This window comes from Thermobia domestica, chromosome 15 (genome assembly GCF_964235325.1).
Source record: "Thermobia domestica chromosome 15, izTheDome1.hap1.1, whole genome shotgun sequence".
NCBI lineage: Eukaryota > Metazoa > Arthropoda > Insecta > Zygentoma > Lepismatidae > Thermobia > Thermobia domestica.
Genome location: NC_137468.1, coordinates 153,772,081 through 153,792,488, shown reverse-complemented (window position 1 = coordinate 153,792,488; position 20,408 = coordinate 153,772,081). Strand labels below are relative to the sequence as shown.

Here is a 20,408-nt window from a genome sequence, read left to right as displayed (position 1 = left end):
ACGGAAACTGTATACGAACAACTAAAATATGGCGGGAAAAAAAGACGGGAAGCGACAAAATATTTTTGTCGGTAAACGCATGAGGCATTGCCGTTTCTACAAATAACACTAGGGCGATAAGTTTTGGTGTTAAGTGCACAAAAGCCTGCATAGTACTGACATTTGTTGCTATATACATGGCGCTGATGGAAAAAGACTAAGATTTTTTGTATAATAAATTTAAATGCTCATAAATCGTAAACTATTGATCGTAGAACAAAATGGACTACATAAATCGATTTGTCAGGTCAAAATCTATATAGAAAGACACCCTACATGATAAACTTGAACAATTTTTATTTTTTCGAATTAATACAAGGGTTGTTCAAAAAGTAATTTTTTTATTTTTCGCTTTTTACGGCAAACTATTGGTCGTAGAAAATAAAGAAAGGTATTTTCTTAAAGCTTTGGACCTATGGAACATTACAGGTTAGAACATTGTAACTAAAATAAAAATTTGATGAATTTGCATAAACAATATGGCGTCAATTTCTTTCAAACTTTGGAAATATGCTTATTAAAGGATATATTTTTATATGAATAGGTAAAATGAATATTACTAAAATAAATACTACTTTTCCCTTACCGGTGCGCGCCGCGTTGTATTTGCGCCCGGAAAAAGGTTTTTGCGACGCGTGACGCGTAAAATATTGCCGCCCGGAAACTGCTCGGGGTATTGCCGGTTATAAAAACAAACAACTCGGTAGCTTGCTATGGTACATGTACACACACGCACAGTCTTATACACACTAATGTTAACGTTGTGTGCACAGATGGCGTTGTTTAAAGAAACAAACATGGCGGTTGGATTTTAATGTGTTTTCTTTCCATTAATGATATGTAGTATATACAGGGTGGTCGTGCATGAATGTCGGAAAATTCGTGAGATGAATCTACAGGTAAAAACAAGCAAAAAATGTCATATGAACATTGGGTGAATGCGGCTTCGTTTGGACGCTAGAGGCGTCTGAAATGTCACCTTCCGAGGCGGCAATTTGCAATATCTCAAGAACGGAGAGAAATACGAATGTCGGGTCAAAACATATCAAAGGAAACCCCATCCGAAGAATCCAATTATGCATAAGTGGTGGCGAAACAGTGGCGGCGCTAGAGGGGGGCACAAAGAAACTGAATGAAACATGGAGAAAAGTGAACAATTTATACTGAAAAATTGTAGGAGGGGATGTTACTTGGAATATGCAACAACAAATGTTAATAAACAAAGGCAACAGCGGCTAGTCTCTAGGGATTTTATGGGAGACGGATTGTAGGAATACAGTATCTTTGTAATGGTGAGAAATAGGAATGTCGGGTCAAAAGATGTCAAAGGAAATGCCATCCGAAGAATCCAATTATGTATAAGTGATGGCGAAACAGTGGCGGCGCCAGGGGAAGCACAAAGAAAGTGATTGAAACATGGAGAAAAGTTGAAATTGGTGAAAACACAACTATTTGAAAGCAATCAGGAAACAAGGAATACAACTCTAGGTGTACTGTATGATACATGTCCGATGACAGAGGGCGCATAGCTACAGTAGGTGGAACAAGGGGGCGTGCAGAGCGTCGCGTAGTAGAGTTAGTTATAGGGGTAATGAAAGCGTGGGTAAGGAAGGTGCAGAGGACAGCGCACAGTTCATTCGTACTGCATGGGGCAATGACAGTAACAGCAGAAGCGTTTTAGTGCTACACTCTAAAGGCAGGGCAGTAATTCATGTGTATGTGAATGTGGTTTACTTTGTCGTGTGAAACAGTGTTGATGTTGACAAGCGCTATGTGTAATGCACCACAATGAATAGGGTAGTATACACTAACGCCGAAATGGCAGATATGCATTTGATGTATGGATTAGCGGAAGGTAATGCAGAAGCACGTACGTTATATGCGGAACGCTACCCAGATCGACAAATTCCAGCACCGGGGATGTTTATTCGTATTCATCAGCGATTGCGGGACACTGGGTCATTCCTCCCCAACACAGACATTCCGAGACGACGACGCGTTCGAACACCCCCCCTGGAAGAGAGGGTACTCCGACATGTTACCCGGAACCCGAGTATTAGTACCCGACGAATAGCAAGGCAGGAACACGTTTCGCATCAAGTCTGCTAAGCATCTTGCATAGTAATAATCTCAGACCAAAGCACGTACAACGAACGCATGCGTTATACGATGGTGACTATGAGGACACGACAGTGTATGTGGTTTATGCATGATGGCGCCCCTGCCCATTCATGTCACACCATTCGTGCATATCTGAACAAACCATTTCCACGCAGGTGAATAGGTCGTGGTGGAAGACAAGCATGGCCCCCACGTTCACCCGACCTGAATCCCCTAGATTTTTTTCTGTGGGGTTACGTGAAGAGTCTCGTGTATACACGGCCCCTGCAAGATGTTGAAGATCTTCGCCAGCGTGTATGTGCTGCATTTGCCACATTACGGCAAACGCCAGCGATATTGACACCAGTCAGACAATCCTTATGCCATCGTGTAACTGTCTGTCTCGAAGAACAAGGACATATTGAACACCTGCTATAGAATGGCATTATGTTGACCATGGTAAGTACAATACCACTTGTTTTTACAGTACACTGGGTCTCATCTTCCATACGTGTTTTTTACGATCTGCACGTTTCATCACTAAGAGTGTTTAACAGTTTCTTTGTAGCTCCCATGCGCCGCCACTGTTCCGCAGTACGTGTGCATAATTGGATTCTTCGGATGGGATTTCCTTTGATATCTTTTCACCCGACATTTCTATTTCTCTCCGTTAAAATGATACTGTATTTCAACATTCCACCTCTCATAGTGTCCCTACAGCGTAACCATTGTTGCCTTTCTTCATTAACATTTGTTGCTGCATGTTCCATATAACATCCGCTCCTACAGCTTGTCAGTGTAAATTGTTCACCTTTCTCCGCATTTCATTAAATTTCTTTATGCTTCCCCTGGCGCCGCCACTGTTTCGCCATCACTTATACATAATTGGATTCTTCGGATGGCATTTCCTTTGATATCTTTTGACCCGACATTCCTATTTCTCACCATTACAAAGATACTGTATTCCTACAATCCACCTCCCATAAAGTCCCTACAGACTAGCCGCTGTTGCCTTTGTTCATTAACATTTGTTGTTGCATATTCCAAGTAACATCCACTTCTACAATTTTTCAGTATAAATTGTTCACTTTTCTCCATGTTTCATTCAGTTTCTTTGTGCCCCCTTTTAGCGCCGCCACTGTTTCGCCACCACTTATGCATAATTGGATTCTTCGGATGGGGTTTCCTTTGATATGTTTTGACCCGACATTCGTATCTCTCTCCGTTCTTGAGATTGCAAATTGCCGCCTCGGAAGGTGACATTTCAGACGCCTCTAGCGTCCAAACGAAGCCGCATTCACCCAATGTTCATATGACATTTTTTGCTTGTTTTTACCTGTAGATTCATCTCACGAATTTTCCGACATTCATGCACGACCACCCTGTATAATAAGATTTATAATATAATATTAATTGGAATGTTTAAGTTTGAAATATTTACAATTAATATAGTAAACGTTATTTTTAAAATATTGTGTTATAATATTATAAAACACCAATAATTAGAAATTTGAACAAGTTAACACGAACTTTCCCGAAGTTTTACGAACTTTACCAAAGTTTTTACCAACTTAATCGAAGATGAACATGAGAGTTTATACACTATTTCTGTACATATTGGTAAATGTACCACACGAATGGTTCCGAAAATTGCCGAACTTAACCGAACATAAACAAGAATGTATCAACAATTTGTGTACACGTTTGGTAAATGTAACTTTAAACATTTGTAATTGTAATTTTATAACGAAATAATTATATCAATAGTGAGTATAACACTACTACTTATATAGGCTGCAACATAGTTTGTTGCGTAAAATTTAATCTCGTACCCAAACGCATTTAGTTTTGTAATCTCGTACCCAAAGGCATTTAGTTTTGTAGTCTCGTACGCAGGTGTTTTAACATATTTTAAATTAGTAACAGTAATATTACACAATGTGATGTATTTTACTTGAACAATTTGTAATTGTAGTATTATTTTTTATTTATTTAACCTCTCGTAATAAATTACTCGAACACCGTGTGAGCATACCAAAATTGATCCGAAAATATTAAAAATTGTTGTGAACTTACAAATAATTCCCATAGAAACTCAAAGTAACATAGTTACAATTATTTTATTCGTTCGCTTCATTAGAAGGTCAACATTAGAAGCTCGATATTAATTTTGTGTTTCTATTATAACTTTTTAAAGTAGCTATTTTGCTTGCTCGGTTTATTAAAACTGTTAATTGTGTAAGTGTTTCACTTGATGTTTTCTGTTTTACACTTTTCATTATTTTTGTTGTTGTTAATTGTGTAAGTGTTTCACTTAATGTTTTCTATTTTACACTTTTCATTATTTTTGTTTTTCATTATGCAATATTATATTTTATTACTAAATGTATATGTCTGTGTACATGTTGTATCTTTTGTTTTCATTTCACTTTTCTTAATATTTTTATTCCTATGTAATACGCGATTTCAACTTTTTTAAATTATTGCATTTGTAATACGTTTACTAAGAAATCTTTTTTCACTACTGTTATACTTTTAGGGAAATATCAAAATAAACTTAACGAAAATATCAATAGCATAAACCAATAACGTTTATAATAGTTTTCCGTAAACTTTTTGTAAACATTGTTTCTTATTTTTTCATTAATAATTATTCTCTTGCGTAATTAAAAAGTCAATGTAAAAAACTTGTCCTAAGAATTTTTGCGTATACTAAAGAACAAATTCAATGTTAAAATTTCTTGTTATCATATTAAAGTATTAATATAAAATAAACGTTAGTTCCTTTCTACTTTCCTTCAAAAGTTTTTCTATGTATGTATTTCAAACATGATTATTTTTTCTCGTTTACAAATGTTATTTCATTTTTTTATAATTTACATAATGTATTAAAATATTAAAATAATTATGCAATTCGATTTTATGCATAATTACAAAATGAAAACATGTATGTAAAACAATACAAAATAAATTTCAATGTGTGCAAAATTACAACTAAATACGATTGCATGTAACATTACAAACTATTTCTGTATACAAAAACTAGAAACTATATATTAAAAACAAATGAAAATAAAAATACTTTTATAGAAATATTTTTATTTTTCACATAATTTAAAAGTGGTTACATATAAATAATTTGTTGCAAATTATATAAATAAATTTTTAATGTTATATTCTATTTTAATTTTAAATTCATGTACATTTAAACAATTTCATCATACTAAAATTTTTGTTTCAAATTATAGTAAGTATTTTTTACAATACAAAATTTATTATATTTACATTGTATAACTTTTACTTCGTTTACTTATTTCACTAACATAAAACAAATTAAAAATTATAAAAATTATAAACAAAATCTTTTTCTAAGAAAAGCTCTGTAATTAAATCGACTTAATTTTTGTTTAATAAAATATTATATAACACAAATAAAGGTCCAATCATCTATTTCAATATTGTGATATGATGAAAAGATTTCATAGTTCATCAAAAGTATCACCTTGTACCATAACACGCCAGGCATTAAAGCACATCATTTCATATTCACCAGTAATACAATCATGGTGCTCTATAATACGTGAGTTTTCAAAACAACCTTCACATACAAGTTGATATTCTGGTTTCCATCTTGAAATACAATCCAACACGCACTGTTCATTCACAAAAAAGAACTACAATTATACACACACTGTGTGTTTCCTGTAGGCATTTTTGTCTTTTTTTAAAAACAGTTCCACTAACTGAGAAATATAAGTATCACAAAATATAAGTGATTCATATGATAAATCTATTTAAAAACGTTTTGTTTTGTTTGTAATTATCGTCTAAACAATGTTTCTTCAAGTACAATTCAAACACTGTCACGAGTTGTCTTCTTAATTACAAATTCCCACACAGCACGTTTCAATCGATTATTATATGCTAATAAACATAAATGAAGGCACTCATCTGGTATTCTTAATGAACAAGCACAACAAAGTAGTGGTTCGTTCAGTTTATAATTTTCAAAAAGTTCTTTTATGCACAAGTTACTTACTTTAAATCGATTGCACTTACAGTTCACATTATCTAATTCACGAATTTCAATGTGTATTAGGATACACTTTTTCAAATTATATTTCATCAACATTTCGATAAAATCTTCTAAACGAATTACAATGTTCTTCATTAGGATATAATAATTTCACTTCACAAATATTATCTTCTACAAAAATAACTTTCTTCCTATTAACAAGTTTAAGTTCTTTCTCTCGTGGTGAAATATACTCGGAATTGTATACCCCTCTACTACACATCTTCACAAATACTTTACTATTTAAGTAATGTTCCTGTGTATACATAAATTTGCGTCTGCGTATAAGCTTTTAACAAATGCGCATGCGTGTTACAAACTTGGTATTTACTTTCCATTGGTTACCAAAGCTTCCAACTGGAACATGTTTTCCTTTTCATAAATAAATTTGCGCATGCGTATAAACTTTTAACAAATGCGCATGCGTGTTACAAGTTCGTATTTACTTTCCATTGGTAAATATAGGTTTCATTGGCTAGCAGAGCTTCCAACTGCAACATATGTTTTGCTTTTCATTATTCAGGTATGTATATCTATATACTTTTAAAAGTATACTAACATCAAAACAAAGTAAAATTGTATTCTATATCCAAAACACAATAAATATTAATGTTTTTTTCTGTTTGCACATTTAACTATTTTCAAATCATTTTTATTAGTTCACACGAAATGTTCCTGTAATTTATTGCACGAAGTTAAATAAATAAATAGTTTTCGTAAAACGGTTCTGTTAATAATACGTAAGTTTAAAAATAAAAAACTTTACTTAGTAAAACAAATTTTCCAAACATTTTCTACATAATGTGTTAGTTCAAATAACGGAAAAAATTATTCGTAAAGTCATACTTTTTAACTAAAAGCTTTTCCAAAACAAACAAAATACGAAAATAAAGTTTTCTTTCCAATTTTTAACACGGCAATACAAAGTGTTCAAGTAATTTATTATTTTCAAAACATTTCTTTTTTAATAGTTCATACATAAATTATTTAAGCATTAAAGTTTCATTTTACTTTAATATATGTTTATATACATGTATATTTTAAATTGTAATACTTTATTAGATATTTTATTATTATTTGTATTTATCTTTAAATATTTTCTTAAAATGTAAAATAATATTACGAAAAATTTAAAAAATGCAAACATGTGAAACAATACTAATCACGATATAAGAAAATTCCAAACAAAATAAATATCAAACAAATGTTACTTTCAATCATTTTCAATTTTTTTCCAATTATTTATTTCATTAACAATTTTTAAAAAAGGAAAAAATTATAATGCAAAAGTTTATTTCTTTATATTTTCATTACAATACTATAAAATTACATTAACAAAAACTTAATGTTATTAATCATTACACATAAGAATAATAATTATTATTTCTTGTTTGCATACAATACATTCAATGTTATAAAAATATTAGTTAATGCAAAAATATTTTTAATCCAAAGTTTTTTTGTGTGCCTTTACAATAAAAGGTTGCATTTTGTTTACAAAGTTAATATATAAGGTTACGTATGTGTGATACAGTATAACCGCATTTATCATTCCAAGTTAATCCGTGTAAGTTTAATGTTGACCATTCAATTTGTTTTTGACAACCTAATGGAAGTACATTGTATTCTACTGGTGATTTTATTAAACAATGCAAATTTACTGTATCATCACACGCAGTTAAACAAAATTCACGTATAATAAATTCATGATTTAAAATCTTAAAACCTTGTATGTCATTAATGTATTCATTAACACATGGTAAAATTTTATGTTTACGTTCTAAGAAAAACGGAGCAACAAATTCGGTGTTCACACGCTTTGCGTATAAAGTTTATACTTGAAATTTCAAATAAATCAATAAGAGTTATATCATTCGATAAATATTCTACAGCAAAAGTTCCAATATCATAAAGAAATAAACATTGATGTTCAAGATGCATCAAACATTGTTCACAAAAAATATTATTAAAACGTAAGTATGCACTTATAGTTTTTAAAACACAAACTTCACTAATATGTTCTTCACTACATAATACACAAAAATTATTTTCGAAATACGTAATATGTATACATACATAATTAAAAGTTTAAAGTATAAATTATTTTTTCACTTTTTGTATGTCTTTACATTATTTACACAAACAAACACAAAGGTCACTTTACATCAGTAGATCAGTTCACACATGTTTTCTGTCTTTCAGTCTAAAAATTTCAATCACGTCAGTTAAAAATGTCATCCCTTTCTTCAATCAAATCATAATATAATTCGTAAAACATCTGGGTACATATGCCTATTATATGCGATTTGGCATATGTATAAAACAATTCTTCAATTTCTATTTCTATTAAAGTTGCAATGGCTCGTTCCACCAGTTCTTCACTCATAAATAAACATTCGTCGGCCATTTGATTGTCAACACTTTCAAAACATCCACTACAAATTAAAATTTTATTTGTTTCCCAGTTTTTTATAGCATTTAAAATGCACTTCCTGTCCACTTTAAAATTTCCACATGTAGAATGTGATCTACAAAATCGTACTGATCGTGATAGTAAGGATGGTAATCCTGCCACAAATTCTTCATCTTCTTCAATATCAATATCATCATCCGAAGATGATAAATAAATAGTTTTTACACTGTCTGGAGAGTCTGCTCTGCCGTTTACCGATAAATCACTATTCTCGGTCTTCGGGTTATTCTCCACACACGGCGGAGAAAACAACGTCTCTTCATCCGCGTACACAAAATCTTCTTTCTGTATAGCAGCCATAGCTAAAATACATACAACATTTTCCAAAACTCCCGTATTTAAGCAGTTCAAACAAACAAGATGGCGTCCACCAATACCATCACGTTCATACAAGTCACCTATTCCTTTTCAATCAATATTTAAACATGTCAATAACATAATACAAAAAACATAAAAACTTTTCTTTACACTAACAAAAAAAATCCCAAAATTCTTTTCATATATATGTTCAAGGTAAATACTATTGTCTTCTTTTAAAAATTCTGTATCATCCTCACTTTTACTTCATTTTCAAGTTTATTACCATCCGCGTACACATTTCTTTTACCGTTCGCGCCCCGCGCCGCGTGCGCCTTTCCGCCGCCGCTTTAAAAAGTCTTTTATTTTTCTTTATAACAATCAGCTATTGTTCATCACCTAAATTATTATTCTTTAACGCATACAGCTGCAAGGTTTCTTTTATTATTCTTTACATACAACTACAATGTTTTGTATAGTTCTATTATTTCTTTATAACAATTTACCCTTGTTCAACGATTTTCCCATTGTTTCTCTTTTATTATTTTAAAACATACAGCTGCAAAGTATTCTATAGTTCTATAATTTCTTTATAACAATTTACCCTTGTTCAATGATTTTCCAAGGTTTCTCTTTTATTATTTTAAAACATACAGCTGCAAAGTATTCTATAGCTATATTATTTCTTTATAACAAGCTAGCATTGTTCAACAAGTTTCCAATGCTTTTTTAAAATCATTTATCTTTACAACTTTGACATCTTTTATTATTCTCTTTTATGTCGCTCCTATACATACAATAGTACACCTGTCATCATATGTCATTTAAACAATAGTGTATTTCTATACAACTATACTCTCTACCCATTGTCTAGGGGGCGACCCGCTGGTGCTTCTCTATTACGAATACAAAGGGTTTCTATTGTGTTTATCTCCCCCGCTTTGGATAGATTCAACACCAACAACTACTGAGCTGCAATTGAGTTTTTTGTTAAACTGGGTAAAACTTTTCGTGAAACGCACCAAATGCTACAAAATGCATATGGTGATGAGTGTCTATCCCGTACGCAAGTTTACGAGTGGTTCAGGCGATTCAAATCGGGTAGAGAGACGCTGGATGATGACGAAAGATCAGGCCGTCCCAGAACCGGATTATCGGAAGAAAACACCGAAAAAGTGCGTGAATTCATCAAACATAACAAAAAATCGTCGGTGAAAGTTATTGAAATGGAATTAGACATTCCTCAAACAACCGCATACCGCATTTTGACCGAAGTTTTGGGGCTTAAGAAGGTTAATTCGCGGTTTGTACCACACAAACTCACCGAAGACCAAAAAGTTGATCGAATTGCGCATTGCAGACATCGTTAAAAGTGCTCGGCAGGATCGAAACTTCTTGAAATCGATTGTAACTGGTGACGAGACGTGGTGTTTTGAATATGAGCCCGAAACAAAGCGGCAAAGTGCTGAATGGAGAGCGCCGGATGAAGGAACACCCAAAAAAAGTCGCTTGGTGAAGTCAAAAGTTAAGGTGATGCTGATTTGTTTTTACGATTCAAAAGGAATTATCCACAAAGAATTTGTTCAGCCCGGCCAGACAGTCACTGGAGAGTTTTACTTGGGCGTCATGAAGCGTTTGCTGGCAAGAATTCGTCGTATTCGGCCCGAATACTGCGAAATCGGCAGTTGGACTCTTTTGGACGATAATGCACCATCACATCGTTCGCGACTTGTAACTGAATTTTTGGTCAAAAATCACATTATACGGTTGCATCATCCGCCCTATTCACCAGATCTCGCTCCGTGCGATTTCTATCTGTTCCCGAAACTGCATTTGGCGATGAAAGGAAAGTGGCACGCATCGATTGATGCCATTGAGAAGGCGACGACCGCCATCCTAAAGACCATTCCAATAAAGGACATGGAGAAGTCGTTTGACAACTTGTTGGAGCGTGCAAATATGTGTATCGATGCAGAAGGGGAATACATTGATTAATAAAAATGATTTGTTCCAAAATGTACATTGCTTTTTTTTTAAACGTTCGGTTTCTTTTGGAATGGAGGGTGTATTTACCTACTTTTTTTCCCATTACAGACATCTATCTCTTATAAAAACACATTTCAGAATAGCCCTGGATATAGCACCATTGGTTATAACCAGTTAGAAATCGCATTATTTGTATTTTTTTCAATATGAGCTCATTGTTACATTTTGTACGTATTTGTCTCTAAATGTATTATTAGGAGCATTACTTCCACTGTTCCATCTAATTACAGTACGCGTTTAAACTAGGAATGTATAACTTAGGTGTAGGATAAATTCTGGATTCTTTGTTGTTACGTTTTGTTTGTTCATAAGATTACGTTATTTCTGTCGTGGGTTGTAGTTTCCATTACACTTGTATCTCTAATCCTTTTTCTATTGTGTCCTTTGTTTAAAAAGGAATAAAAAAGAGAAAAAAACATGCAATGATAGCCTTGATCCGGTTTTATTTTTAGATACCAGCCTGAAGGTTATTCTGAGCATTAAAAAGTAGATTAAAATCATTTAAACACACATACCGACGGGAAACGAGGGAAGAGGAGTGAACAGAAAGAATGATTATGAAAGAATGATGTCCATATTGTTTGTAACATCTGTTAGATGTGCTACAATTCATGTAAGCAGGGATGTTCCGTCACTATCGAATGTCGAGGTCGTTTTCTTCACATTTTTTATGCATGATTTGTGTCGCTTTTTGCATCAGTGGGAGAGGGTCAAAATGGACCTTGAAAGTGGAATGGATATGTCTTTTTCTGCCATATTTGTAGGTCGTCTTTGACCCACTTTCGTTGGCCTACAAAACGTGAAAATATGCGCAGAAACGGTAAAAACATGCACTAAACAATGCGAAAAAGCGACCTTGAAATTCGATACTAGTGGGAGAGTGGATCATTTTTCTTCCCACATTGAATACTCATTTTGACCCACTGCCATTGATTCACAAAACGTGGAAATAGGTTTACAAAACGGTAGAAAACACGCACAAGATGATGTGAAGGAAACGACCTCGAAATCGTTCCTGACGGAACAGCATTAACTTGTTCCGCCATATTTGTAGGATAACATTGACCCATTTCCGGTGACGCAGAAAACGAGGAAATAGGCGCACAAAACGACAAAAAAAAATCCATGTAATTAAGCTAAATTTCCATTTAAGTTTGTAAGCTTAGTTATATGGAAAATTTTATACATTTTTCCTTTACGTTGGTCTACTTTACGTTGATTTGGGACTTTTAAATTTTATTCAGTTTTCCACTGAAAAGTATCTATAATTCAACAAGGAAATAATTATTAATTATAATTATTATATATATAATTGAATTCATTGTAATTTGTTCCATAACAAACACTTTACCATTTCGTACTAGCTGTTATACCCGTTCTTCGCATGGATCAGATGAAATATCAATGTAAACGAACTGAACAACGGGAGAACAATTAAGAAACATTTCTAAAATTGGATATATTTGTGTGAATATATATCCAACAACGTACATGTGTTTTCATTGGGAAGACCGATGGGGGCTGAATTTGAACGTATACACTATCGGGGGTGTCACTATACGTCTGAGCAACCCCAATAAATATGGATTCGACACAAATTCTACTACTTTTACATGTCCCGGTGAACCACCCCTCAGACCCCCTTGGTTCGTATTGTGAAAAAATCTCCTCTGGCCCCCGCCAACCCCCAACCAATACCGCGAAAACTATGAATGTGACACTAACATCTGCCATTTTCTACTACTTTTTACATATGCCGGTAAAAGTCCCTATAGTCCTCTGGTTCCAATTTTGAAAAAAAACAATGCCTCTGGCCCACAGCCGATGGGGGCTGTATTTGGAAGTCAACGCCTGTGGAAGTATCACCATTCATCTCAGCGACAGCGAAAACTATGGATTTGACACTAATATCAGTCACTTTCCATTATTTTTACATGTCTCGCAATTCCCCATCCCCGGTGACTCCCGGCCCGCATACAATGGTGGCTAAATTTGAAAATCATTGCTAATGAAAGTATCACCATTGATCTCAGCCACCCCGAAAACTTCGGATTTGACATCGGTCTTTGTGGATTATTTTTACATGTCTCGTGATCCCCTTTATAATGCCCCCTTTCTTAGCTGATGGGGGCTAAATATGAAAGTAAACGCGGTCTTGAGTTTCACCATTGAGCTCAGCTATCCCGAAAACTATGGATTTGACATTAATATCGGTCATTTTCGATTATTTTTACATGTCTCGGAATTCCCCCCTCTGGTGACTCAAGGCCCGCATACAACGGTGGATGAATTTGAAAGTCATCGCTAATGGTTGTGTCGCCATTGATATCAGCAACCGCGAAAACTATGGATTTGACACTACTATCGGTCATTTTGGATTACGTTTCGGTATCCCTTCCCCCCGTTGACCCACGGTCCGCAGCCGAACACGGTGAATTTGGAAGTTAATGCGATCTGAGTTTCACCATGGATCTCAGCGACCGCGAAAACTATGAAATCAACTCTGATATCGTTCTACTTTTACATGTCCCGGTAAACGAACCCCTGAGACCCCCTGGTTCGAATTTTGTTGAAAACGCTTTGCCTTGGTGTGGGACCTGGACCAAGGTATCTTTGACCAAAATTTGGTAACTCTCGGTCGACTTTTCTGGTCCCTAGGCAGGTCCCGGTAAACGTCCCCTGGAGACCCCCTAGTAAGGAATTTAAAAAAAACTCTTCGTCTTGGTCTGGGGCCTAGACCAAGCTACCCGTGACCAAATTTTGAAAAGTTTCGGTCCACTCGTCTCGTCCACAGGCCGCACAAAGATAGACAGACAGACACACGAACAAACTCTATTTTATTTATATTAGAAAGGTCAGATCCGCCGTTATTGTATTAGTGTGCTGCTTGAGCGATTGATCGTAGAAATTCAAACTCCGATGAGTGATAATTTTATAGGCTTGTTTTATTACAAGTTTAAACTCTTTAGTCAGTAGAGAAGAGGGCGTGAATCATGGGTCAGAGTTGATGACAATGGGTTTTGGTGGTTCTGTGGGTCACAGTGGGTAAGAGTGGTTTATGGTGGGTCAGTGGGTTACGGTGGGTCGTGGGTCACGACGGGTGGTGAGTCAATTGGTCGTGGCTAAAGTTTTCATTGCCCCACGCCGTCTCTGAACTACAGTGTTGAAAATTAATCAGTGAAAATCAATTGCAATTGATCAATCAATTGAAAGTAATTGCTGTGGAAATCAATTGCAATAGAATCAATTGCCAATTAATTTCAATTGCAATTGAATTACAGAATTCAATTGCAATTACTTTCCACTGCAATTACTTTCAATCAATTGATCAATTGCAATTGATTCTCCTTTTTCAATGGCCAACTGCAATTAACCATTACTTATTTCTATTGTTAATTGCAATTAACAATTAAATTTACAGATTAATTGTTAATTGTTAATTCAATTGAAATTTGCCCAACACTGCTGCATTGTTTGTTCTTTTGCGATCTAAATGTTTAAAAGACCATAAACTTCTCTTCCTATAATATATCATGTTCATTATTTCAGATGATTGAAGATAAAACGAAGCATCTAAGTGAAACTGATGAGCAGCTTAAGAATCATCCACTGTATAAGAAGTTTGAGCAGCATTTGAAGGAAGTCATGAAAAACTCTCAAGGTAAAAATAAAATTAATTATTTTAGGTTTTATGTTTGCCAGTCATCAAGTACTTGGTAATTGCATTATTAGATCTTTCTTGCTTCTATACCTTTACCATTATTGTAGTCTGCTGGTAACGTCTTTAGTCACTTCTGAACTCAGGTACTTGACAATTTCTGCTGTGTTTAATCGTTTCCTTCCAAGTTTTATTTTATTTATTTACTGGCGTCAATTACCTGCTTCGTCGAGTTAAGATAAGAAAAATTAGTAATATAATTTCTTGAAAATAAAATGAAATCTTTGAGTTTTACGTCCCACGGTTATGCCGGTTAGGCTAAAGGAGACGGTGATTATGAGAAATGAATGAAATTGTAGAATGAAGAAAGTGGGAGGAGACGGGAGAACCCCGAGAAAACCCACGCACACGGTGTTTGTCCACCACAAAGTTCACTTGGCGGGAGCAGGGTTTGAACCCGGGACTCCATGCACCAGAGGTGAACGCTCTACCACTGAGCTACCGCGGCCCTATAATTCCGTGAGCCAGACTCTTTTCATTACTACTGAAGCGTTCTCAATTCGATAGAAGCAAAGAAAATATAATGAAAACTCAAAAAATAATAAGCAATCTATATAAATAAAACTTAAATATTACTATTGTGAGCTGAATTTGGATTTAAACGGCATCGGAAGTGTCACTGTTCATCTCAGCGACCCCGAAACCTATGCATTCGACACTAATGTCAGTCATTTTCGATAATTTTTATTGAAGCGCTTGGAGGACAAAGGTGTTATGTAATAAATTGAATATGACGGGAAAATTGACTTTAATAAATTTGTCCCTTAACATACCGCCTTCATCCTTTCTAAACACCTGCACCAAGACGAGGACTCACTAAATAAGGTGTTACGTGGCATGATTAACATATAACACGTGCATGAACCGCCAGAATGCAGCGTTTCAAAAAATGTAACATAACACCTTTATTCTCCAAGCGCTTTATATATATCCTCCTTCCCCTAAGTTCCGGGTCTGAATTTGAATTTAAACGCCATGGAAAGTGTCACTGTTCATCTCAGCGACCCGAAAACTATGGATTCAGCACTAATATTAGGCATTTTCAATCATTTTAATGTATGACCCGCTTCCCCTCCCACAAGTTGCGGGACTGAATTTGGATTTAAACCGCATCGGAAGTGTCACTGCTCATCTCAGCGACTCCCGAAACTATAGATTCGACACTAATATCGGTAATTTTTATATATCTACCCATCACTTCCTTTTAGTTGCACTGTCAAAGTGTAATGATAAAAAGACATCCCAGGTCTGAACCTCATCCATGTTGAAAATTTGATCGAGATCGGTCGAGTGGTTTAAGAGTTATTAAAGTCACTAAAAAAAAAAAAAAAAAAAAAATAGTCAGTTTCATTTTTATTTATACTTGTTTTGCCTTCATGGGTACTTGTTCCCTGAAATAATCAGAGCTTGGTAAAATTTTCTCTTGACTTACATGAAAATAATACATAGCCATACGTACGTGTGTTTCAAAAAAATAAATTACGGGATACTTTCGGTTGGAATCAAACGAGACATTTTCCATCACAGTGGACATTTCTTTTCTGACCAAAAGGTTCTGTTTAAAAGATTCCCTTGCATTAGAACTAGTCTTCAATACCAAAAACCAAAAATTTTAGAATAATATTTTTTGGATACTGAGCTATAAAGCGTCAAACAATGCAAACATGCACTGCTAATGTCACAGAAAGAAAAGCAATCTATTATCGGTGTAACATCGTATGTCGTGTCCCCTCTGGACATCGTATAAACAGCTTCAGGAGGTAGTTTTATAATGAGTTTCTTATTGCAAATTACGAACAAATTAGTGGAATAATGAAAAGAAAGCAACAAGTAAGATACTTACTGTTCATAAAAATAAGAGTGTTAATGAGACCTCTTGTTTTGGTAGTTCAAAATACACTTCAGTCATCTGTAATGTTCTGTCATTAGAAATATTTTAGATAAACTAGCAGGATTATTTTTTTTATTAAATTAGAAGTCTACTGTATTAGTTTTTTTTTTTAAAGATAATGTAGATTGAAAATATTCAAGTCATCTTATTACAGTTACAATTATAGCATTTCTCTCTTTTTTAAAAAAATTTATTTTCGGGCCGCTGTGGCTCAGTGGTAGAGCGTTCACCTCTGGTGCATGGGGTCCTTGGTTGGGTCCCAGCCCGCGCTAAGTGAGCTTTGTTGTGGACAAACACCTGTGCGGACTTTTTCGGGTTTCTTCCGTTTCCTTCCATTTCGTTCATTCCACCATTTCATTCATTTCTCATCATCACCGTCTCCTTTAGCCTAGCCGGTATAAGCGTGGGACGTAAAACTTAAAGATCTTCTTTTTTCTTTTCTAAACTCGTCTTCTAGCCCCTTGAAAGTTCATATTCTGTTGCCTGCCTCATACTTTTCTCACTCTGTCATATATTGAAAATTTATTGCCATATATATATATATATATATATATATATCTTGGTTTTAAACGTAGTGAATCTGGTACTAATATAATACGGATACAAATAAAACATTTTGTGAAAGAAAGAAAAAAAATACTTCTTTACAATTTGAATTACATATTAGCAATTGGTCAATATAAATCGTAGCCACGAAAATGAAATAAAATTAATTTTTTCAATTTAACATCTCAGGATTCTTTCCTTTAGGCTAGGAAAGACGAATTTAAGGCAAGTGAATGAGGAGGAAGAATTGGTGGAATGAGAATGTAGGGGAAACAGAGTTGCCCTGAGATAACCCACGGACACGATGTTGTCCACCACAAACTTACTTGACCGGGATCGAACCAGAGATCCGACGCACCAGAGGTAAGCGCTCTACCACTGAGCTACCGTAGCCTCAAAATCATTGCTACAGAAATGGTTTTTGTTGTTTGCAATACTATTTCTTAGCAATTACAATTTGTATTATATTAGCGATTTTACGGTTTTATCATGCTTCCACAAGGGAACTGGAACTACGTGGTAGCGTACGCACCTTCAGTGCGGAGATGCGGATTCGATTCCTGGTGGAACCTTATGTTGTTTGGGTCCCACGTAAGTCAACGTCTCATACAACATCAGCTTCAGTAAACTCCAAATCAATCAACCACAAGTAAATTGCTTTTGTTACCCATAGGTAGTACTCTAATATCAAATCACCATATTTATTTCTCTTAAGATTTTGCTTCAGATGGTCAGTTTTTATTCCAAATAGGGGGTTTATTAGTGCAGTTCAGACTGGTAATATGTGCTCATTTATACTATGATACTAATTAAAATAATACAATTGCCTTCGTGTGTTTACACTCGTACGTAGTACATGTGCTACGAATTTTAAAATAGCTTCAAAACCTAGGTGGGTTAGTATATTTGTAGGGTCTGATTGTGGTGTACTGCCAAGGAAAGTAACATTTCTTGTTCTTCTCCTCAACAACAACATGGAAATTTTAAAACTTTTCTCTTCCTTGGGAGAGCTGTTTTATACTTTGATAAGGCCTCTTCTCCATAACTGCATCTAGATATTCTATCCTTCGTCTTCCTCTTCCTGCTTTTCCTTCTGCCTTTCCCTCTGTCAACACAGTGATCCAATCGGAGTGCCGAATAAGATGCTCAAGCATGGGGTTTCTTCTTCTTCCTATTATCTTCATGATCTATCGTTCTTCATTACCTTCCTTTTCCTTTAGTACGGTCCATGATATGCACAACAGTCTGCGCCAACACTACATTTCAAATGCTTCCAGCTTGGATATTTCAGCTTTTCTCAATGTCCATATGTCTGATCCGTAAAGTGCCACGTTCCATACCAGAATCTTAATAAACCGTTTACGAACACCCAACGACATTTCTTGATGTTAACAGTCCTCTTTTCCTTTTGAATGCTTGTTTAGCCTGAGCTATTTTTGAACTTAAGGTTTTTTTTACTTCTTCCGTCCGAAAATATTAGACTTCCTTAATAGAGAAATATTTAACGTCTTCGATTTTCTCTCTCTCTAGCCATACGTTTGCCCCTTCATGTCCTGCTCTTGTGCCCTTCAAGGCTTACTTTGGTTTCCTTCTTATTTATCTTCATTTTGGGGGCCGCGGTGGCTTAGTGGTAGAGCGTTCACCTCTGGTGCTTGGGGTCTCGGGTTCAAACCCTGCTCCCGCCAAGTGAACTTTGTGGTGGACAAACACCGTGTGCGTGGGTTTTCTCGGGGTTTCCCGTTTCCTCCTACTTTCTTTATTCCACCATTTCATTCATCTCTCATCATCACCGTCTCCTTTAGCCTAACCGGCATATCCGTGGGACGTAAAACTCAAAAATTTCATTTCATTTTCATCTTCATTTTGCATGTTTTTTTTTGTTTTATTTATTTATTTATTTATTTATTTTTCCAGTTGGTCGTTTGGGTTTGAAAGTGCTTCCTGCAAACCCTTTTCTCTCTCCGCTATCAGTATTATTTCATCAGCAACCTTATTGTGCTAAAAAGCTGAACATAACCATTTATATTAAGGTACTAAATAAAATAATATAACTGGCTTCGTGTATCGTTGACTTATAAACATGGCGGTCATTGTTTTAAGCGCACGAGTAACACCGAAATTCGGTTGCAAATTTCGACTAGTTAAAATGAACGCACAAGCGAAATGAAGTATTTAGCGTAATTAGTTAGTTATGGGAAAACCCGAAAAGTGGGAATGTTCATTAATAATATAATAAAGGAGTATTTAGTTCTTATATTTTCTGTGAGAACATACTGTGACGATGGTGCAGCTCTCTCTTATCATTCTGCTCGTTTACCTCCCACATATTTGGAGAACTGCTCTCACTAAATCTTAGCGGTGGTCACAAGAGACAAATAAATTAAACTTACACCAAGAAATACTTGGGAATAGTGGGAACAATCTAGGGGAATAGTAAAGGCTCCAGTTAAAACTAATTAAGGTTTATTACATAATTAGTCAAGCAATATACAACTTAGAGTTTTGCAACATAAAGAGAAATAATATTTAGTAACAGGCAATTAAATTATTAGTGCTATTTTACTTAGGTTGGATGATGAAATGCAAATGTGCGACTACTGATCTTATTCTCGAGAGCTTTACTGTAGGTAGACGAAACATTCTGAAGTGCATTATGACATCCCTAAGCATGAAAATGATGTTACAATAATTGCTTGTACATACCTTGACTGATGTCTTGTATCTCTGTGTAACAAGTTGCATTTGGATGACTACTCCGATTACTGACGACTGACGTTCCGAATCTGAAACCCGAGTCTCGAATCACTCAATTGGAGACCCTGAGGTCCTTTCAAATATTTCCGAGAGACACGCCCAAACCTTGTGGTAATCAGCTCATCCTGTGCGCCTGGGCCCTAAATATGGAAACCTATCGCCCTTATGCCTTCTCATTGGTTCCCGCCAACTGCCGCGCCCAGGATACGATGCATGACACATATACACGTGTACAAAAGGTTATCGGATGATTAATGTCATGTATCCTAGAATTTTCCAAACATCCGTAAATATTGACTAATCTTCCTCTTGTTTTTTGCGTTGTTGAGGTCATAATTGACCTGTAAGTATCCTGTTTGGTTATTATCAGTAACCTTAAGTGAGTAGGCTTCCTATGTAAATTGCGTCGTGATGGTATATCAATTACCTTCATCTTTTTACGTATTTCCTTTCTCTTGTTGCTAATTTC

General features: G+C 35.1%; 1 protein-coding gene across 1 annotated transcript in view; it reads left to right on the top strand.

The window, feature by feature from the left end:
• Positions 1-20,408, top strand: part of LOC145671308 (E3 SUMO-protein ligase NSE2-like) — a 117,482-nt gene that overhangs the window by 73,513 nt on the left and 23,561 nt on the right. Inside the window, exon 4 of the mRNA XM_081740282.1 lies at positions 14,580-14,691. Within this exon, the coding sequence (XP_081596408.1) occupies positions 14,580-14,691 (112 nt within the window). The remainder of the gene's footprint in view (positions 1-14,579; positions 14,692-20,408) is intronic.